This window comes from Glycine max, chromosome 8 (assembly GCF_000004515.6).
Source record: "Glycine max cultivar Williams 82 chromosome 8, Glycine_max_v4.0, whole genome shotgun sequence".
In the NCBI taxonomy this organism is placed as follows: domain Eukaryota; kingdom Viridiplantae; phylum Streptophyta; class Magnoliopsida; order Fabales; family Fabaceae; genus Glycine; species Glycine max.
Genome location: NC_038244.2, coordinates 35,766,577 through 35,790,224, shown reverse-complemented (window position 1 = coordinate 35,790,224; position 23,648 = coordinate 35,766,577). Strand labels below are relative to the sequence as shown.

General features: G+C 35.7%; 2 protein-coding genes across 2 annotated transcripts; both read left to right on the top strand.

The window, feature by feature from the left end:
* The first annotated feature begins 1,954 nt into the window (after positions 1-1,954).
* On the top strand, positions 1,955-2,757 carry LOC100785697 (lectin 7). Its single transcript, XM_003530528.5, has one exon. It carries the CDS (start codon positions 1,963-1,965, stop codon positions 2,755-2,757), a length of 795 nt encoding a protein of 264 aa, XP_003530576.1. The 5' UTR covers positions 1,955-1,962.
* Positions 2,758-20,184: 17,427 nt separating this feature from the next.
* On the top strand, positions 20,185-21,170 carry LOC106799664 (beta-amyrin 28-monooxygenase-like). The gene is made up of 2 exons (XM_041017802.1): positions 20,185-20,328; positions 20,452-21,170. The coding sequence occupies exons 1-2, from the start codon at positions 20,196-20,198 to the stop codon at positions 20,844-20,846; spliced, it is 528 nt and encodes a 175-aa protein (XP_040873736.1). The 5' UTR covers positions 20,185-20,195; the 3' UTR covers positions 20,847-21,170.
* Positions 21,171-23,648: the final 2,478 nt, after the last annotated feature.

The window sequence follows — 23,648 nt, the reverse complement described above, 5'->3', positions numbered from 1 at the left end:
TTTTTCAAACCTAGGTCAGGATAAATCTTAATTTGTCATAATGACTTTTACATTTATTATGATAAAAAAATAATGTGATGTTTTTTTACATCAATATTTTGCATATAACCAATGTAAAAAAGCAATGCAGTTAGGTATAGATGTCCGGATTTTATCCCGAACAAAAAAATGTCACATTTTAATTTTTTGAGAAAAAAAATATTCCGAAAATTTTGTACGGATGATTTTACAACATATCCATATTTATGAGTACAAAAAATATATATAACCAAATTTTTAACAGAGACAATGCTAGCTATTGTCTAACATGTTTCGGATAATTAATAAATATTATTCCTTTTATAGTGTGAATGCGTATGGGTATTAATAAGTTATAGAAAAATTCATACTTAAAATAAAAAAAATAGTGATAATATAATGTGATTATATTTATACTAATAAAAAATTTACATAGTATATAATTAAGAATAAAGTCTTTTATATTAAATTGAAATTAAATTTTTAATGAAATAATAAAAAAATAAGTAAATTTTTCTATTCTAAAATTTAATTAAACCAATAAAAGCTAGTTATCCATACAATAATAATTACACCGACGACATAAACATTTTAATTGTGAAATAAAATTACTTATTCGTATTCTAATTAAAAATTGTATAGAAAAGTAATTAATACATTTTACATTTTATAAAAAATAATATTTTAACATTTTTATTATATATCAAATTTATCATATGTAAAACTTTTTATCATTCTATGTAAATTCATTGAGCCCCTATTTGATAGAAGAGAAATAGGAGTGAGAGAGAAGATGAAATTAATGTGTATTATTTAATATGAAAGAAAGATGGTGCAAATATTTTAAAAATAATAGGGCATACTGTATTATTTTTCATTTATTTTTATTCATATTTTTATCTCTACTGTCATCCTTTTTTTTCTCTCTTCAATTAAATACCATTAATATCTATTTTATTTGTCACCTATTTTCCTTCACCTTTTTTATTTCCATTCACCTTATTTTTCTCCAGTCTTCTAAACTAACCCTAAATTAATATATACTAATGAAATATGCCGTTACTCACAAAAAAAAAACACAAAAGAGCAAAATACATGCCGCCTAAGCAGAGTTAGCTAATAATCTATGTTTGAATGGCTATATTTTTTTTTTAAAATGAATTATAACTAAAGGTTCTAACATACGATTATAATTTATTTATTTTTGAGAAGCGATTATAATTATTTTAAAAGCCATATAATAAATATTTGTTTATATTAGTAGCGTACGTCAAGGAGATAAAAAAGTCAAACGATGCAAATGAACTTGTATCCTCATTACAGTTACATGCAGTGTTTAGTTTTAACTTTTACTTACGCTCTTGGTTGTATGGACAAGGACGTGATAGCAAACTTTTCTGAAGGCAAAGTTGGGAATTTCATTGCTTTAATCACCACTTACTAGTCCAAACACCGTCTATTGTTCTATGCAACTTATTTGGCTTCTTCATACGGTATAAACGATTAAATTTCTTTGCTGGCCTCTGGCCTGCAGCCTAGTTTCCGTAATCATTTGCAACGTCAACTTTTTTGGCCTTTTCTTCCCTTCTTATTCTTAGACCAAGCTAGCAAGGATTGATCTAAAGATAAAATAACTAAAGACATACTAAAGATTGAAGTTTAAGTCTATCAACATTTGTTATGAGTTTCTTAAAGTAAAAACATCAAACTTACCTGTTGACTAAAAGATATCACATATCATTCAATTCTTTAAAATAAATTTTTTTTCTTCATTTTTGTTTGAAGTTTCACTTTTTCTGTTGGACCAATCCTATCCTGAGCTCGGCTAGCTTTACCTGAAGGCTTCCATCTATATAAAGCGGAACATTAGCAATGGCATTCTCCGCATCAAGCAAATTAACATTAGTCAAATTAATTTAGAAGCTGAGAAATTTTGAACCAACCATGGCCATAATAAAAAACACAAGGGCTCAATCTAAAACCCCAATCTCTATTCTCATGCTCATTATTTCCTTCCTTGGGTTGGTCCACAACGTTAAATCAGTTTCTTTCTCATTCCCTAGTTTTGGCTCCTACACAAACGACATCACCCTCCAAGGCGAAGCCTATGTTAATTCAGAAGGTGCCATAAAGCTCACACCTCTTTCCCCCAACAACGTTGGTAGAGCCTCCTACGCTGCACCCTTGCACCTTTGGGACGCCAAAACCGGCAAGCTCGCAGGCTTCAACACAACCTTCTCCTTCGTCGTTGCGCCGAGCGGACCCGGACTCTTTGGCGATGGCATCGCCTTCTTCCTTGCTCCGTTCACCTCCAACCTCCCCAACAATTCAAGTGGCGGATTCCTCGGACTCTTCAGCCCTAACTCTGCCCTAAACGTGTACAAAAACCAAATAGTGGCCGTCGAATTCGACTCCTTCAGTGGGAACCCCTGGGACCCTCCCTCTGCCCATGTGGGCATTGATGTTAACTCCATTGCTTCTGTGACAACGAGGAAATGGGAAACTGGGAATTCGTTTGAAGTTGCATATGCCACTGTGAACTATGAGCCTATTGGCAAGAGTTTAAACGTGCTTGTAACATACCCTGGAAGCAGTTTGAACACGACTAGCCTCTCGTTTGTGATTGATTTGAGGACTGTTCTGCCTGAATGGATTAGAGTTGGGTTCTCGGGTGCCACTGGACAATTGGTTGAAACACACAAGATTTATTCTTGGACCTTCGCTTCTAGCTTCTATTAGAAATTTAGAACAGTTAGATCCCCCTATGGTCTATGGCAGAAAAAGAGGGAGAGTCGTGGTTTTTTTTTTTTATAAGAATAAAAGGCAGTCACATGTTGTTTATTTTAAATTTGCTTACTAGTGATGTATTCTTAATAAGTTCATTTTGTTTTCTGACTGTATTCTTGATAAGTTTAATGTTTAATGTTTAATGAAATTGAGTTATTTCATGGAAAATATTTTTTTAAGCCAGAGTTTCACTGAACATGGAAAAAAAAGTATCTAATGGTACTATGCCTTAAACACGATACAAACTGCAGAGACATGAATTTAATGAAAGCTTTTCTTAATAATAAACTATGTACATAACTTTTTTTCAATGACGCATTATTAACATTAATAAAACATATATTCTTTGATTACTAGAGCTACAGCCAAAACACTATCTAGAAAACTGGCCATTTTTAAAGTTGAGAAACAACTATAAAAGGTAAAAAATAATCTACATTATCTAGAGTTTGATATTTTTTTTTTGTAGTTTCTTAAGAAGTATATATATGTCACTATCATTGTAAAGACATTTATAAGAAAATTATTTTTATACAAAGTACTGTTGAAGGATAAGCATTTGTTAGAACAAATGATAAAGTTTGAAAAAAAAAGAAAAAAAACTTCAAGTCCCACATCGCTCAGGATAAACACTTGAATAGTGTTTCACTCCCTATATATAGAGAGCTCATTTCTTCTTTTTTCCTTGCCCCAGTTGAGAAGCATTTCCTCAACTTTTCTTTCTCCCTCCCATATTTCAACCGATGTATTTCCAGCAAACTTTTCTCTCTTTCTTTCTGTCACTCTAAAATTTTGGTTGCCTTTAAAAGTGACTTTGTAAGTCATATTTTTCGGTTGCCTTTAAGAGTGACTTTGTAAGTCATATTTTTCGGTTGGCTTTAAGAGTGACTTTTTAAGTCACATTTTCCGGTTGGCTATTAGAGTGACTTTTCAAGTCATATTTTTGGGTGGCTTTAGAGTGACTTTTCAAGTCATACAAGAGGGTGTAATTCTAGAAAAGGTTCCCTCAGTGCAGTGGGAATCTTATACAGTGATCTAGGCTGTTTTATCCTGGGGACGTCGTGGTTGATAGTCTGCTTGCACAATTTTTGGCAGTGCCACGAAACGTCTTAAAGAAAGCGACATTATCTGTGACTCAGCCAGTAATTTTTTCGGTTTGCCATAAACTATTGTTACGACAATTTTAAGACGCTTTCGATTCTGCTATGGCTACCGTAGATATTACTGGTTCGAACAGCAATGACCTCAACAAACCTTTTAGGTTTGAAGGGTATCATTTCAAACGTTGGCAACAAAAGATGATGTTTTATTTAACTATGAGAAAAGTTGCCTATGTTTTGAACACTAATATTCCGGTGGTACTTGAGGATGCTGAGAAGGAAGTGAAGGATAAAATGACTATGGAATTAGCTCTCTGGAATGAAAATGATTACCTATGCAAGAATTTCATTCTGAATGGGTTAGCTGATGATCTCTATGATTATTATAGCCCATATAAGTCTGCCAAATTTGTTTGGCTGGCTTTGGAAAAGAAGTATGATACTGAGGAAGCTGGGACTAAAAAGTATGTTGTTAGCCGCTACCTCAAGTATCAAATGACTGATGATAAATCAGTAGAGTCTCAATCCCATGAGATACAAAAAATTGCTCATGATATCATATCAGAGGGTATGACATTGGATGAGCAATTTCAGGTTGCTGTCATCATAGACAAATTGCCTCCTGGCTGGAAGGATTTCAAAAACCTTCTTAGACACAAGACCAAAGAATTCTCTTTGGAGTCTCTGATCACACGTCTGCGCATTGAGGAAGAGGCACGCAGACAAGATCAGAAAGATAAAGTGTTGGTTGTGTCTCACAACAACACTAAAAGGAAGAACACATGTGCAATTCTGAAGCCTATTGGCAAAAACTTTAAGAATCAGAACCGCAATGTGAGAAATACCTCCAACCGTAACTAGAACCCCCCAAGGGTCTAACATGCTAGACAACATCCACCTGCCAAGAATAATCCTGGTGAGCCATTCCTCTGCTACAATTGTGGCAAACCGGGACATATGGCACGTAAATGCAGAAATCCTTCAATGACAGGTGCTCCCCAGGCTAACATAACTCAAGAGCCATACATAGCTCTGATAACAGAAATCAATATGATTGGAGGATTAGATGGATGGTGGATAGACATTGGCGCCTCCCGCCATGTCTGCTATGATCGTGCTATGTTTAAAACATACACGAATGTTGAAAATAAGAAAGTGTTGCTGGATGATTCCCACACCACTATTGTTGCTGGAACTAGAGATGTTGAACTGAAGTTTACCTCTGGAAAGACTTTGATTCTCAAAGATGTGATGCATACTCCAGAGATGAGAAAGAATCTGGTTTCTGGTTTTCTTTTAAACAAGGCTGGGTTTACTCAGACCATAGGTGCATATTTATTTACTTTGACCAAAAATGGGGTATTTGTAGGGAAAGGGTACGCCACTGATGGCATGTTCAAATTGAATCTTGATATTAATAAAGTTTCTCCTTCTGCTTACATGCTGTGTGATTTTAATATCTGGCATTCTAGACTTTGTCATATAAATAGTCGTTGCATATCTAATATGAGTAACTTAGGTTTTATTCCAAAGCTATCTTCAAATCACTTTGAAAAATGTGTTTTTTGCAGTCAATCTAAAATAACTAAGAAATCACATAAATCAGTAGTTAAAGAATCTGAGCCATTGGATTTAATACATTCTGATATATGTGAATTTGATGGAACGTTGACCAGAAATGGAAAACGATATTTTATCACTTTTATTGATGACTGTTCTGATTATACATAAGTATATCTTATGAAAAATAAAAGTGAAGTGCTTGACATGTTTAAGTTATTTGTAACAGAAATTGAAAATCAATTCAATAAGAAAATTAAGAAACTTCGAAGTGATAGAGGCACAGAGTATGATTCCAGTTTGTTTAATGAGTTTTATAATTTGCATGGAATCATACATGAAACGACTGCTCCATATTCACCTGAAATGAACAGTAAAGCTGAAAGAAAGAACATAACTTTTACAGAATTAGTTGTAGCTACTATGTTGAGTTCTAGTGCAACATCTTTTTGGTGGGGTGAAATTTTGTTAACTGTTTGTTATGTGCTAAATAGAATCCCCAAATCAAAAAGCAAGACATCTCCCTATGAGATATTAAAGAAAAGACAACCAAATTTGTCTTATTTGAGAACTTGGGGATGTCTGGCCTATGTAAGGATCCCAGATCCTAAGAGGGTTAAACTTGCAAGTAGAGCCTATGAATGTGTGTTCAGTGGTTATGCTATTAATAGAAAAGCGTATAGGTTTTATGACCTAAACACAAAAGTGATCATAGAGTCAAATGATGCTGATTTTTATGAAAATAAATTTCCTTTTAAATTAAGGGATAGTGGGGGTACTTCATCCAATTATCTTCCTGCTATTAGTAGTGAAAATCTTGCACAACCAAAACCAGATATAGAGCCTCGAAGAGGTAAGAGAGCAAGAATTGCTAAAGATTATGGGCCCGATTATATTGCTTATACATTAGAGGAGGATCCATCAAACCTCCAAGAAGCTTTGTCTTCTTTGGATGCTGACTTGTGGCAAGAAGCCATTAATGATGAGATGGATTCTTTAGAATCTAACAAGACATGGCATTTAGTAGACTTGCCTCCTGGTTGCAAACCAATTGGTTGTAAATGGATCTTGAAAAAGAAACTAAAACCTGATGGTACTGTGGATAAATACAAGGCTCGCCTTGTAGCCAAGGGTTTTAGGCAAAGAGAGAATGTGGATTTCTTCGACACCTTTTCACCAGTCACTAGAATAACATCTATTCGGGTGCTAATATCTCTTGCTGCTATTCACAGTCTAGTGGTACACCGAATGGATGTTAAAACTGCTTTTTTAAATGGTGAATTGGAAGAGGAAATCTATATGGAACAACCTGAAGGGTTTGTGATTCATGGACAAGAAGATAAAGTCTGCAAGTTAGATAAATCTTTGTATGGCCTAAAACAAGCACCTAAGCAGTGGCATGAAAAGTTTGATAACTTAATAGTCTCGAATGGGTTTAAGGTGAATGAAAGTGACAAATGCATTTACTACAAATCTGTAAATAATATTTGCACTATTATATGTGTATATGTCGATGACCTTCTCATATTTGGTTCAAATATTCATGTAGTGAACAATGTGAAATCATTGTTGTGTAACAACTTTGATATGAAAGACCTCGGAGAAGCAAGTGTAATCCTTGGTATTAAGATTACTAGGTCAAAAGAGGGAATTTCTCTGGATCAATCTCACTACATTGAGAAGATCTTAAAGAAATATGACTACTTTGACTGTAAACCTGCTAGTACACCATATGATCTAAGTGTAAAATTGTTTAAGAACACTGGTGAAGGTATACGACAAACTGAGTACGCAGGTATCATTGGCAACCTTAGGTATGCCACTGATTGTACTAGACCCGACATAGCCTATGTTGTGGGATTATTATGCAGGTTTACCAGTAGACCTAGTATGGAGCACTGGCACGCTATTGAAAGGGTAATGAGGTACCTTAAAAGAACCATAAACCTTGGATTACATTATAAAAGGTTTCCCGCTGTACTTGAAGGATACAGCGATGCAGATTGGAACACTCTTTCAGATGATTCCAAAGCAACTAGCGGCTATATATTTAGCATAGCTGGTGGGGCTATTTCTTGGAAGTCAAAGAAACAGACTATCTTAGCTCAGTCCACTATGGAATCTGAGATGATAGCACTAGCAACTGCTAGTGAGGAAGCAAGTTGGCTAAGAAGCTTACTTGCAGAGATTCCTTTATGGGAAAGACCGATACCAGCTGTGTTGATCCATTGTGATAGTACCGTGGCTATTGCAAAAATTGAGAACCGTTATTACAATGGTAAGAAACGACAGATACGTCATAAGCATAACACTGTTAGAGAATTACTCTCAACAGGAGCTGTTAGAGTGGATCACGTACGCACTGATGATAATTTAGCAGATCCTTTGACGAAAGGATTAGCTAGAGAGAAAGTCCATAACACTTCTAAAAGAATGGGACTATTGCCCTTACTGCGATGATCATTCATGATGGTAACCCGACCTAAATGACTGGAAATCCCAAGAACTAGGTTCAATGGGTAATAACAAGTTATGAAGTGATATGAGATGAACATGTTGTTATAAGTGAAAGCAGCATGATTCCTGAAGTAACAAGAAGATGAGTTATGGAAAAAATTCATAATTCTTAATGAGATCTATGCTCTACATTGAGTGGAGTACCTAGGCTACAGGAGTACTCTTGATAGACTCACCTACGTGAATGTTGAAGTGGGGGGCCACTTCATATGAAATTTTGGGCAAAAATTTCTAGAGCGTTCACTATACCGGGATAGACGTGCATGACCTTTAATGCATGGGCTTTATAGAATACACCTATGAAAAGGTTGTGTGTGGTTTGATGTCAGAGATAGAGTTCAAGACTTTGAGTCACTCTAGTAAAATCTGAATCTTACTCACTATGCAAAGGTTCAAGTTGTATGACACCTTTGTTTATGCACAATTTTATGAAATCCTTGAAAATATTCTTTTCAAATTTCAAGTGGGGGATTGTTAGAACAAAGGATGAAAGTTTGAAAAAAAAAAGAAAAGAAAAAAAAGAAAAAAAAGCTTCAAGTCCCACATCGCTCAGGATAAACACTTGAATAGTGTTTCACTCCATATATATAGAGAGCTCATTTCTTCTTTTTTCCTTGCCCCAGTTGAGAAGCATTTCCTCAACTTTTCTTTCTCCCTCCCATATTTCAGCCGATGCATTTCCGGCAAACTTCTCCCTCTTTCTTTTTGTCGCTCTAAAATTTTAGTTGCCTTTAAGAGTGACTTTGTAAGTCATATTTTTTGGTTGCCTTTAAGAATGACTTTGTAAGTCATATTTTTTGGTTGCCTTTAAGAGTGACTTTGTAAGTCATATTTTTCGGTTGGCTTTAAGAGTGAATTTTTAAGTCACATTTTCCGGCTGGCTATTAGAGTGACTTTTCAAGTCATATTTTTGGGTGGCTTTAGAGTGACTTTTCAAGTCATACAAGAGGGTGTAATTCTAGAAAAGGTTCCCTCAGTGCAGTGGGAATCTTATACAGTAATCTGGGCTGTTTTATCCTGGGGACGTTGTGGTTGATAGTCTGCTTGCACAATTTTTGGCAGTGCCACGAAACGTCTTAAAGAAAGCGACATTGTCCGTGACTCAGCCAGTAATTTTTTCGGTTTGCCATAAACTATTGTTACAACAACATTGATCCTAACAAGGCTTCTGAAAAACTAAACTATTATACATCTTAGGCTCCGTTGGAGTGATTTCTAGTTGTTAGTTTTGAAATTTTTAAAAATTAACATTAGTTTTTGTTTATGTTTGTTTTTAATTTTTTAAAAGATGTTAAAAACTGAAAATAAATAAAATGAGTCAACTATTTTATCTTATCTCGTTCTACTATAAAATAATGATGGCAGGGGTAGTAGGATGAGAGAGGCAACAATACAATGGTGTCAATAGTGGTGGTGTTAGTTAAATGGTAGTGGTGGTAGTGACGAAAACCATGGTAGAGCTGGAATAGTAGCGGCGACGATCAGTGGCAGATCCACATTGTAGCCAGGGATGCAAATTCAATTCACCCCCTTATTTTTAAAAAAAATTACATATAAATTTATTGAATGTTTATATTTTGTCCCTCATCCCTAATTTTATATTTTGAACCCCTCTCTCTATTTTTTTCCTCCTTTCATGATTTAAATTATTATTTTTTATTTTTTAAATAAATTGTCCCCTTAACTTAGGGTTCAAGATGCACCACTGGCAACGATGGTGTTGGAATGATAATGACAATGTTTTGAATCCTGGACCAACCCAGCTAGTCAGACCGATTCGACCGCGATCTAGAGGTATTGTCAGGTCGAGTTGCCTATAAGATTGATCGTGCATTGAATCTTGTGCAACCTAGTATGACCTAGTCGGGTTTGCAAATAAATGATGACCCATTAACCTAGGTCAAGTCATGCCCAAGGGAGGAAGCACGTTGGGTCATGTAGGCCAATTAAGCTTCGGTATAAAATAATAAAGGTCGGCTCATATGAGTCAATTAGTGACTCAATGTCTTGGTTAGGTCAATCACTTGTTCAATTTTTAAGATTATGGGTGGTGGTGGGTGGAATAGTGGAGGCAATAGAATGGTGGCAATATTAATAGTGGAACAGTGGTGGTGGGGGTGACAACAGTGGATGGAATAGTGGTAGCGACAATTATAACAACGATGGAGGCAGCATAATGGTGGCAATGACAATGGTTGTGGTGGTGGAGGCGAAAAAGGTAAGGTGTAGTGACGGTGACAGTGGTGGTGGAATGGTGTAGGTGATAATGGTATTGGTGGTGGGGGCGGCAGTGCGGTGGTGAGGCGGCAACGATGAGTTGTGGTAGTGGTGGTGTGGTTAGAATGTGTTTTATAAAACTAAATGCCAAATTCACAAAATCTTTTTCTTCATTTTTGATAATGAATGTAAAACTTTTGAAATTGAGTTAAAAGTCAATTCAGCTCCATTTTTGCCAAAAATATTTTGTTTTGAAAATTGCATTTGAAAATCGAAAACTAGAAACTCACAACCACCCTGAACGGGACCTTAGAAACTTTAGAAGTTATGTATGTGCTTTGTGACACCCTTTACCCCACACATATAAGTACTAATAATAAAAGGAATAGAAATACATAATTAATTGAAAGTTTTAAAACACATTTAAATAAAAGCATTTCAAAAGGGTAAAAGACTCACATTCACTTTTCTAACATCAAAATAGAACTTGTCCAAATAAATAATAAAATCATCTCGGCTCAAAACAAGGCCATCCAAAACTCTAAAGAATGAACTAAAGACTCAACATGTAAAACAAAATGATTAAAACTACATGTCCAGAACTTCATGCAATTAATACAGAAACCCATGCCCCAATGTTAGATCCTATCAGAGTATTGTGTTCCAGCGTCCTCTAGCATAAGGTTCTCCATAGTCATCCACCTAACCATCTGCTCCCACGAACACAAGGTTCAAGATCATCACAGAATCCAAACACAAACAACACGCGAGGAGTGAGTTATCACATTCCTAACTAATAGAGGGAAGCGGGACAACAGGTGGATATACATATCATATAAACGAAATACAACTTACTTTAACACATCTCACATTATTCTACCAATTATTGTGTAACATCACATCTCAACACTATGCGTCTCACATATTTTTACATCATTTACATACTCAAGGATCAAAACACAATATCACTCAATCAATCAATATTGATAAACACACAAGCATTATGCAACAAATATACTAAGACTCAATCCTATATGCAATGTGGTACCATATCAGTGAAAAACCTTGTCAGACGCCCAGGAGTACATGACAAGACAGACCACACACTGGTAAGTCAAGTCACTCTCACTAGGTAAAATCATAGGGAAACCAGCTAGGGTTACTCTGTTTTGCAAGAATACTCTAACCATATGGGATCAACATAGGCTTTAAGGAACATTCAAATCGAGTGTATTTATCCCCAAGGCCTACACTCCAAAGAGTCCGCCAGGGCCTCTCCCTTTTGATTCAGGTCCAACCCAGAAAACATTTTAGCACACAGACTCTATGTATGAACTGTAAAAAACACACGACTCCTCAATTATTCTCAAAATAATTTTATCCTGTTGCGCCTCAAAGTGATTAAAATCGTTGGGTTCCTACAATGGATCCCATTTCAATACTCATCACACATTAACTCATCGCCCTTAAAGGGTCTTACAATCATGTGATTGTATGGTTCATGGCTCACAACTCAATGCACACAAAATCTCAATACACATGTGTGATCTCACAATTTAACACATACTCAACTTGTCACAGATAATTCATCACACTTCCATAATCCCAAGACAACACGTTATCACGCCTCATGCATTATATACATGTCACACAATAATAATATTAATATGTTATGTTCATATGATTAAACCCCTCAAACAATTTCACATAATCATATCAAAATCATAGGAATCAAAATCATATGTCAAAAACATGAAAGCACTAAGAGCACCCAATTTTATCAACCAAATCACATCAGGGCATCAATTAGCCCATCAAACACAACAATCTCGTAATTATAATCATAAAGGAAGAATCACAATACACTAAACATCCCAAAATAAATCCCAATTTGATCCTCTAAGGATCTCTACATATGTTCATTCTAACCTCAATTGCGATAAACTTATTCCTTACCTCTAAGCGGGCTCAAGTGTCTAATCCATCAATGATAGCGGCATCTCTAGTAGTTCCCTAACATCCCTCAATGCTTTTCCTCTAGTTTCTCGGTTTCCAAGCGTTAGAGAGAAGGAGAAGAGATTGAAGCCTTCATTTCATTGTCTCTATGCAAGGGACATTTCTCTCTCCGTATACTTTATTTCACATATCCCAACGGCAGAGATATAGAAATTGAGTTCCAAACCTGTTGTTCAAATTTCACGATGATCCAACAGTTAATGCATTCGTAATTGTAGTTTTACTGGAACAGGTCTGGGTGTATGCGGGAAAAGGAAGGCTACGTGCGAGAGACATTTCTCTCACCTCATACATGTTTTCACAAATCCCAATGGCGGGGATGTTCAGAAATGGGTTCCAAACCTGGTGCTTACATTTAGCAATGATCCAATGGTTAACATGTCCGAGATCATAGTTTTATGGGGATGGATTTGAGTATACGTGGGAAAAAGGGAGGATTTTGGTAGAGGGAGAAGGAAAAATGAATTTCAAAGGAAGAGAGAGCATAGAGATGTACCGTAAATGTAAAAATAGACCTAATATATCTCTATTTATAACTAGGATAATCTTAGACTATTATTTACTATATTTTTCTTTATTTTACTATTTTATAAAAACAGAACTCAATTTTACTCCCTATCAAATGAATAAATAAAACATTCTTTTTATTTTCTAAGAACATATATTTATTTTATTTACCTTAAAACCATTATTTAAATTAATAAAACTATTTCTTCTTATTTATTTAATTATAACATCATTATTAGCTTAAAACTTTATTTATTCTTAAATAAAATTATTTTTAATTTATTTTATGAAAAATGAGATGTTACATGTTTATTTTTAAGAAAAAACCATAGTCAGTCCAGTGTCATTATTCAACCCCCTTCTAGTGATCTTCTTATCCACTTTAGTTGGTATCAAAACATAGTCTTTGAGGGTCGAGCGCACTTAACAATGCAAGAGAAAAATATCCTAAAAAAGTGATGGCTACTACAAGAAAGGGAGTAAACACAAATAAGTCACCAACCATCAATAGGGAGATCACATGTATTCCCATTAGAAGGAACTTTGGAAGAGTTTAGATAGCAAAAAGTCTACCCATATATTGAAATCCATGCAACCAGTATCATGGATGAAAACTTGCTAATCAAGACAAGTCCTATAAGTTCTACACAACAGCTGCAAGAATCTCGAGAACACCAAGAATCACCCTTGGAAATAAGAGAAGAACCATAAGTCTTCTCAAGAAGTGACTCTAGGATAGAGTGCAGAAGACTGAAATGCTATCTCTAGGAGATAGTATATTCAAGTTCACAACTTGTTGATGATTTTTGAAGCTCAAGAAGAGAAGGGTCAAGTATCTACTTAATGGCAAGCATGTCAACAACAACCACTGAAGATTTCCTTATGACAACCAAAAGAAAGAAGCAATGATTCTTAGACTGTGGCTACTCTAGACACATGACAGGAGATAGGAGCAAATTCTTGGACATCAATCAAAAGGATGAAAAAGTAGTCACCTTTGGAGACAACAACCAAGATCAAATCAAGGGGATTGGAAAGATAGGTAACTCTAACTCTGCTTAAGTAGATAATATAAGCATAAGTCAATTATGTGATAGTAGTTTTGAAGTAGTGTTTAGACCTAACAAATGTATGGTTAGAGAATTATCCACTAGAAATACCATATTTTTAGGATGTAGTGATAAAAAAATATATAATGTCTCCTTTGAAGAACTTCCTAGTCAATCATGCTTCATGACATCAGAAGATGATCGATGGATCTAGCGTAAGAAGTTAGGTCATGTCAACATAACAACCATAGCTAAGCTAATAAAGTTAGATTTGGTTAAAGCAAGTTAGCCAAATATAAAAATTTGAAAGAGATAAATTTTGTGTGGCATGTATAAGAGGTTAACAAACACAAGCTAGTTCTCATAGTAAAAATTTAGTATCAACCATAAGAGCTTTTGCACATGGATCTCATTGGTCCTACTAAGACACTTAGCTTAGGAAGAAAAATATGTGGTTTCATGATTGTAGATGACTATCAAAGATACACATGGCTTTTGTTTCTCTCTACAAATGATGAGGCATTTGATGCTTTAGAACCTTATGTAGAATGGTACAAAATGGAGAAGGTTTAAACACTATTTATGTTAAGAGTGACCATGAAGGATAATTAATTTGAGAATTAAGCATTTAATTAGAACTTTCTTTGATATGAGCAAGTAATTTCATATATTGTCTCATGTCCTAAGACTCCAGAACAGAATAGACCAGTAGAAAGAAAAAATAGAACCTTATAATAGATAGGCAAAACACTTCTAAATGACTGTCATTTAAAAAACAAATGGACAAAAGCTATAAACACTTCTTGCTACATTGAAAAATAAAATTTTATAAAATCAATATAGAAAAGTTAAACACCTTTTAAAAAAATTTATAGAAAATTATATATATATATATATATATATATATATATATATATATGGGGAGAATTCACTTACTCTGGGAATAAGTGTTTAAAGTTACTCTCAATGTTTACCTTTCATTTATTATTAATCTAATGGTCTCACTCTCTACTCACAAGACTTCTTTATTTCCAAACTAACGCTTTTTTTTCTCCCTTCTATGTTTGTTCAACTCACAAAACTCCATTCATGTTCGTGTTTCACCTTCTTTATCATCAAAATTCATGAATTCTATTTTTGATTAAGTTAGGTGCCTATCGCAACCTACCTCACGACGAGACGACGAAGGAAAATAAAAGAGATTTCTTCTATAAAAAAATGAGTGGAAGTCGCCACCAATGTTTATTTAAGGGAAAACGTTAGAAAAACCAAAAAAGAAAGGTCTATGAATTTTGAAAATAAGGGTTCGGGAGTTGTTTACGCATGAGGAAAGTATTAGCACCCCACACACCCGTCACAAGGGATGTTAGCCTTTAATCGAGTGTGCACAACATGACTTTAATATTATTTATTTTCCCAATAACAATGAATTGCTTTTATTACATTATATTATTATATATTTTTTATTTTTTCCGAGTCGACAAGGGTGTTGCCCTTGCTCCTACATATCCCCAGGTGCGATGAGGAAATCAGACCTACGTAGTTCTTTATGTGTTAAAATTAATTTTATGTTTTTGAAAGATTTATTTTAATCATGATCAAAGAGTCGTTAAGGCGTGAAACCTTGAAACGACGTTTTAAATTTTGAAACGCGGAGAAAATCATTAAGGCATTGGACCTTGAAACGATCTCAAGTGAAATTTGATAAAAAGAAGTTTGGTTGTGAATTGATTTCCTTTATTTGTTTTTTTTTATTAGTCTCTAGTCTCACAAAAGAAAAGAAAACAATTCCACGATACTGGTGGTCGGCTAGAATTAAACCTTACAAATAAAATGAAATTACCAATGATAAAGGGGAGAACATGAATACATACATAAATATCAGAGAGGACCCATAAGGGTACATGGATTACATTCAACTCTTAAGAAAAGGAAGAAGAACTAACCGGTTGTTGCATAGGGTACAAGGTTAGCAAGAGAAGCGATGTAGGGAATGATCTTCGGTTGCAATTCGATAGTGCCTTGGCTTCGTTTTTCTTATTTTTCCTTCCTCTCCCTTTGTTTTTCTTCCTCTCTAAACTTTCTGAACCCTTCAATCCTTCCCCCAGCATGGCTATTTATAGGAAAAGGCCATTTGGGGCAGGGGAAGCTCGGCCTAGCGAATTGGTTACTTAGCCCTGAAGGTAACAGCTCACCTAGGCAAGCTAGTTACTTAGGGTTGAAGGAATTTCATAGCCCAAGTGAGCTAGATGCTAGCCTAGGCGAGCTAGGGTCCAGAAATTTCCAGAAAATGGTCATTTTGCCCTTTTCCTTGTGGTTTTTGTTCCTGAATCCGACAATCAAACATCAATTTGAGCGATCCCTTGACCCTGCATTGCAACCGGTGCCAAACACCGTAATTTAGTTAGTAATGATCAAAACATCACAAATGGATAATGAAAACATCATACCTGGATGAAATTAGGGTCTGACAACTACCCCTCTTTACTTATCTTTTGTTAAAAATAAGAGATAAGTAAAGATAATGACACTAATTTCACTCGAGCGATCCAACTTTTCAATCGGATGCCAGAGAAAACAAAGAAGAAAAATCGAAAAAGCAAAAGGATGTTGCAGTCCTGTAACATCAAAATTGGAGTCCTATAGAATAAGAGCAAAAGACATTTGAAGTCTTTGAAAGCACAAAAAATAGAGGACGTTGAGTCCTAAGAAACACAAAGATAAGGACATTGAGTCCTATGAAAGATAAAGACAAGGACATTAAGTCCTATAAAGATGAGGACATTGAGTCCTATGAAAGCGAAAAAACATTGAAGTCTTTAAAAAAATGTAAAATAAAGGCATTGAAGTCTTTGAAAGTGCAAAAGAGAAGACATTGAAGTCTCGGAAAGCGTAAAAGACAATAGACCTTGAAGTCTTTGAAAATGTAAAAGACAAAAGATATTGGAGTTTTGAAAATGTAAAAGACAAAAGACATTGAAGTCTTTGAAAATATAAAAGACTGAAGACATTGAAGTCTTTGAAAATGTAAAAGACTAAAGATATTGAAGTCTTTGAAAATGTAAAAGACAGAAGACATTGTTGAAGTCTTTGAAAATGTAAAAGACTGAAGACATTGAAGTCTTTGAAAATGTAAAAGACTCAAGGCATTGAAGTCTTTGAAAATTTTCACTAAATGCAAACACGCTTGGTAAAGAAATCAAACCCCCAAACCGATAAGAACAACACACATTTTTTTCAAGAATACAACGATGAGGAATGAAAACACAAAGATAGAATTCTCAAAATCGAGAATGAGATTAATACATTTTTGCATTTTGTTTCTAAAGAGCATAAGTAGAAACACTGGATTCAATCGAATAAAGGAAAACCGATCACAGGTGTATAAAACTTCACACAGGCAAGTGTTTCATTTCAATTCCGAATTACAAATACATCATAAATTGATTTTGCAAGTCATCACAAATCGATAGGTCTTTTTGAGGTTGGACCTGTAGGAGATTTTATCTTAGGTTGCTTTAGTCTCTTCTTTTTTTCGGTGTGAATAGGAGAGCAGGTATAAAGCTTTGGCTAGTAACTTAAATGAGCGATCACTTCCTATCCCTTCATGTCTTGACCAAGTTATCATTATTATTCTTCCCTTCAGATGTATGTTTATTCCAAAGAACTTGTTTTTCCTTTCTCTTTCCTTTTTTCTTTTCGCTTTTTTCCATTTTTGATCTTGATTTCGATTTTTTTTAAAACCTTTTTTTTTTTACTTTTTAACTTTTGATAAATACCTAACTTCCTTCAAAACCCATAACTAGCCACAAAAATGATAGAAATCTCCCCTGAAAACACTCATGCTCTTCTATCCTAAGGTAAGGTAGGAAGCTTTCATCCTAGGTTTAGTGTTTCGACAAAAATCAAGTGTCTGGCTCAAAGGGCTTACAAAATGGCCAAAATAATGTGCGTTGGGACAGCTGTTTGGCTAATGGCTTAAAATGTAAAGAAAGAAAGAATGCCCATATCACTTCCATGAATCATATGTTATGACAATTAGAAATTCATGCAAAACCTACCGTAGAACATATCCATGCAAACACTCAACATAAAATTTGTGGTCACACGAAGTCACTAAAGCTTAGGGCCTGTTTCCATATTCAGATCAAATTAGTGCTTCAACAATTGTTCTTTTATCAAGTCCATGCAAAAGCATCTGAGTCCATTTGGTATTCGGGAAAGTCCTTCGTTATTTTCACCCTCAAGATACATACTTTTTTTCAAAAAAAAAACCTTCTTGTTGTGTTTTGATCTACAAAATTTTCAAAGAGTATTGGTGGCTGTTCCTTTCTGTCATACCCTAATTTCGTCTAGGGACGATCATTTGCAAACATTTGGATTCTTGCCAGCCGAATTGAGCTGCTTAACACCATTTGTCGCACAATTCATAGGGTTTTGTGACGTTTCGGAAGGAAATGTGCAAAATATTCAAAAGGGTCACTTTTGGGGCATTTTTCAGCCCCTAGGCCAACTTGGGCCCACTAGAAAGCTTAATGGTGAAGTAACCAACTTGCCTGGGCGAGCTAGGTTACTTCTGTAGGAAGCAAGGCGAGCTGCTGTGCAACCTTCACCCCTCATTTTCTATAAATAAGCGTGAGGGGTTGAAGGAAAGGGGTCCTGAGGTTCCTAAGGTCCAGAGGTCCAGAGATAAGAAGAAAGAAGAGAAAAGAAGAAGAATGAAGAGAAAAAGAAGCTAAAACACCGTCGAATCGCGATTGCAATCAATTTCTATATCGTTCTTCATTCGTTCTTCGGTCCTTCTTCGTTCGGTTAGTCTTTATTTTTAAGTTTTGAATCCGCTTTATGGACCCTTAGGGGTCCCCTTTATTGTTTATACATCTTCATCTCCTTCTTCGATCATCGGTAATCGCTATTCTTTTGTAAAGTAAGTTTTAACCGATTATTAACGCCGCAAGTTATCTCTAAAAAAGGATTAAAGATTAATAAGCAAAAAACCAAATAAAACCAACTCATAAACTTCTTCATTTCATAAAAAAAAATCAAGAGGTCATTTCATGGTCCAACGCCTTAAAGGATTCTCTCCTTTCAAAAATCAAGAGATCGTTTCAAGGTCCAACGCCTTAACGACTCTTTCTCCTCTTTTCAAAAATCAAGAGATCGTTTCAAAGGTCCAACGCCTTAAACGACTTTTGTTCACAATTAAAATCAATCTTTCAAAAAAGATAAAATCAATGTAACAAACAGAAATTTCAGACTTAAAGAACTACATAAGTCAGATTTCCTCATCGCACCTGATGATACGTAGGAGCAAGGGCAGCACCCTTGTCGACCCCAAAAAGTAAAAAACATAAAAAGGAAAAAAAGTAAAAAACATAAAAAAGGAAAAAAAGTAAAAAAAAAACATAAAAAAGGGAAAAGATAAGAGTGAATAGGCATTTTGGTCCCTGTCTTTGTAGTCATTTTACAAATTAGTCCTTATCTATTGAAATGTAAAAAATAGTCCCTATCTTTGCATAAGTGTTGCAAAATAGTCGTTGCCATTAAATTTGAAAGTAACACCATTAGTGAGATGCATTGTTGGTAATTATAGTGCCACGTAGACTATCCAACATGGCACTAAAGTCTACGTACTCCTCTCTCATTCCATTCTTCCAACTTCCGTCGACACCACGACTTGACATCGTCGTCAACAGCAACACCTCCACCGCCTCCAAACATGCAGAACACTGGCAAACCATTGCAATTCTTCCTCCACTACCAAAGAACAACCTTCTTCAAATGTATTCTTCTAATTTTAAGAACAACAATGGTAGTTAAAAAACAATGCACTATAAAGCAGACCAAAAAAGTGGATCCAAAAGAACAACATTGGCAGAAGTGAAAATCAATTACACAAAGGATCCAAAAAAGAGGACCCGAAAATCAATTACATAGCAGACCCCAAGGAACAAACCATGGCAGATCCAAAATAAAATTATATAGCAGGTAAAAAAAATTGGAGAAATAATCAGATTCAGAAAACAAATCCAAACCAAACAAATAAAAAAAATATCTATTCATTTCTCGGTTGCAAAATGACGGCACGACATTGGATAGAAAACTGAGCAGGTGTTTGTCTATCCCATAGTACAGCTATACACGTTTGAATTGGCTTGTTGCTTATTTTTAAGCATTAAAGACTCTGACCATATATCAAAGCTTTCCTTAAAATATGATGAATTTCTGAAAGGGATGATTGGCTTCCCCCTTAACATTCCTGGAACAAGGTTTCATCAGGCAATGAAAGCTGCAAATGCAATAAGGAAAAAAAATTAGAATGATTCTAACGAAAAGGAAAGTGGATTTGGAGGAGAAGAGGGCATCAACTACTCAGGACCATTAGTCACACATGCTTGTCACATCTGACCCCAGTGTAAGGTTTATGACTAAAATGGAGATTATTGATAACATACTTCTTCTACTTTTTGCCGCTCATGATACTTCTAGATCAGTGTTATCATTGGTCATGAAGTATCTTGGACAATTGCCTCAAGTTTTTGAACATGTCTTGAAAGGTTAGTAATAAAATCCTTGAATATGTTTGTTTGCTTTTGTGTAGTATAATCCTTTAATTTTCAGCCATATACTCTTAGCTAAAACTAGATCAGGATAAATTTTGAAAGTTATCTTTATGACAGAACAACTTGAAATTAGTCAAGGGAAAGAGGCAGGGCAGTTGTTGCAATTGGAAGATGTTCAGAAAATGAAATACTCTTGGAATGTTGCATCTGAAGTCATGAGGCTATCCCTACCTGTGAGTGGTGCTTACAGAGAAGCTAAAGAGGATTTCACCTATGCTGATTATAACATCCCTAAAGGGTGGAATGTATGTTTCATTTCTTTTGTATGCTTTTTTACTACTATCATGTTTTTTTCACTCTGCATTTATTGGAATCACACCTTGGTCATGAAGTATTTTCATATCACATCTTGGACTTGGGAAAATATCTCGTTTATGATTTCAAATAGCCAAATGAGACCCCTCTTTAACTTCATACACATGCTTCAAATTTGTATTTTCATGTTTCGTTAAGATCTTACTGTAACATAACATCAAGGCTAAAGGGACTAGTTACATTACAGTCTATACTTTTAAAACTTGTCATATTACTCTCAATTATTAGTATTCTTTTCTTATATCGACCAACATATATTTTAAATCAAGACACTAATTCAGTTGATGTTTAATTTAACTTTGTTTCAAGCTTTTAAGTCTTTGTTATCTTTTTCTTTTTTATGTTCTTTTTTCTATAAACTATTTGATGTTTCTTATGTTACATTAGACCAAAACCAACCTTCATTCTTTTGAGGCTCAACAATACTAAATTACTGATTGTTGGTGACAAAAAATTCTGAAAAACATATTTTTTTACAAATATAAGACGGTAAAAGTGTAAGACAAGTGCATGTATGCTGAAAGGAGAAAATCTTGATGTCGCTGCACTTAAGCTTGCAAGGAGCCTCAATGCCATCGTGCTCACACTCGGAGGGAATCTCGATGCCGCTGCACTCAAGCTTGCAAGGAACCTCTCCGCTGCACCCATAGGGAGCCTTGACATCATCATCACATTTGCACTTGCAAAACCCTCACTGTCACAACTTCTCCGCTTCCTCCAGGAGCCAATCACAGCACCTCCATGTTGTTAGGATCTTTGTCTTTCGATCTCCTGTCTAACAAAATAAATGACTCAATAAATAGATTTTTCCATGGCTTCTCCGCACCAACAAGTCTCAGTGCTCATCATCTTCGAGGATCGTTGCTGCGAGCTTCACACCACGCACTCCCCTCAATTCGTTGGTCTCAGAAACCAGTGCGAAGATGGGTGGAAATGAAGAAGCCTTGGTCGGTGGCAGCGGCATAGTGGATAGGTGGTGGCGACAACACGGTGCAGTTGCGTGCGGTGGAGATATGGTGGTACACGATGGGGGCGGATAGAAGAAGATGGGGAAAGAAGTGAGGGAGAGAGAAGAGAGGTAAAAGAAAAGGGGCAACCGTTCAATTCAGTCCAAAGACTTGCCACATGGGTTTGCTTACATGGACTAAGACTTGCCACATAGACATATGACTAATAGTGGAAATTGGATTTTAACAGTAGAGACTTATTTGAATAAGGGATGTAAAGATAGAGGCTATTTTTTACATTTCAGTAGGATAGGGACTAATTTGCAAAATGGCTACAAAGACAGGGACTAAAATGCCTATTCACTTGAAAAGATAATAAACATAAAAAGGGAAAATACATAATTTCAAAGTCATGTTTTGCACACTCGATTAGAGGCTGCCGTTCCTTATGATGGGCTTGTAGCGTGCTAATACCTTCCCCGTGCATAAACAACTCTCGAACCCTCATTTTCAAAATCCGTAGACCATTGTCTTTTTGGTTTTTCTAGCGTTTACCCCGAATAAACGTTGGTGGCAACTCCACGCATTTTCCTTCCTTGGAAGATGCACCTGTGAGCCTCGCGTCGCCCTCCCGCCAAAGGGTAGGCTGCGACAGTTGGTGACTCCACTGGGGACCTTAGAGAGTTAAGCCATTCAGTTAGTGTGTAATGCTTTTATCATGACTTCTTCTTTACTTATGTTCCCTCTTCCCTTTTATCTTTTGTTTTTTTCCATATTTGTATATAACCTTTGCTATGTTGTTGTGTTTGGTGTGTATTTGTCTATCGATTACGTTCATAGTTAGAAATATTTTTCTACGCACACATGGCCCTTACACCTCACACACACATTGGGATATTAGGCCCTATACCCGGGTCTATATGAGCCATAAGGAGTGGAGGTCGATCTGTGGTCATTATGGGTCTTCGACTCGCTTGATGACAGTGAAACCTCATCTAGAGTTTTCCTCTTTTAGTGATACATTGTCGTTAATAGTCCTTATCGCCATAATGCATTACCTAAGAGGATGATATCTCTAGAAGCTAGTAAGGTTACATGAAACAACCCTTGGGAATTATCACTAGGAGTGGACTTTTGGATCTTTTCCATTAGGTTCCTCAATTAAGGGACACATAGCAAACTTACTCTGGCATATTCCTTGATTTCATCATGCATCTCTTCATAACATTGTAATGGGTGTATCATTCCTGCATCATATTTGTGCATTGCATTTGCATAAATCACGGCAACATCATACACTTTAATTTAGCATGCCAATTGCAGACATTCTATTTTCATCATTCACATGATGCTCACTCATGCATGATCCTTGCATCTTCCTCTACATAAAAAAAAAAGAGAGAACAAAAAGAAGTCACACCACCACATTCTTAGTTACATGTGTTAGGTACCATGATGATGGTGATAAACCAACCATGTTGGAATTATACACCCATTTCTCTAAAAAAAATGATGATTGAAAATCATGTGAATGTGGTACCTAATGCATAGTTAACTAGTAAATGATGGTTCTTAGGGCATCTCATATGAATCTCAGAAGTGCATTTGCCATGCATAGCATAGGTACGCCCGAGTCATTCATCTTTGTGAGATACTCGACAAGGCTGAAGCGGATGCCCACTGGTGATGTGCAACCTGTGGTGGTGGCTGTGTAGGAGGCGGGGCGTATGGCACAACCAACTTAGTCTTCTCAGATGGATTCCTACTTTTCAATTCTTCATAATTGGTCCCCTCGGCAGGAATGTTTCCTTCATGATCTAAGTCTTCTAAGCAAGACCTTAGATCCTTCTTCTCTTCACTGGGTAGACAATCCACAACATTGATCAGAGCTTTATCCAGTGAAGTTTGTGTGGTTTGGAGAATACCGACGTCTTCTTTATCTACCTCCTCCACCTAGAAGCACCTCCTATCTTCTCCTGGGCATTTAATTGC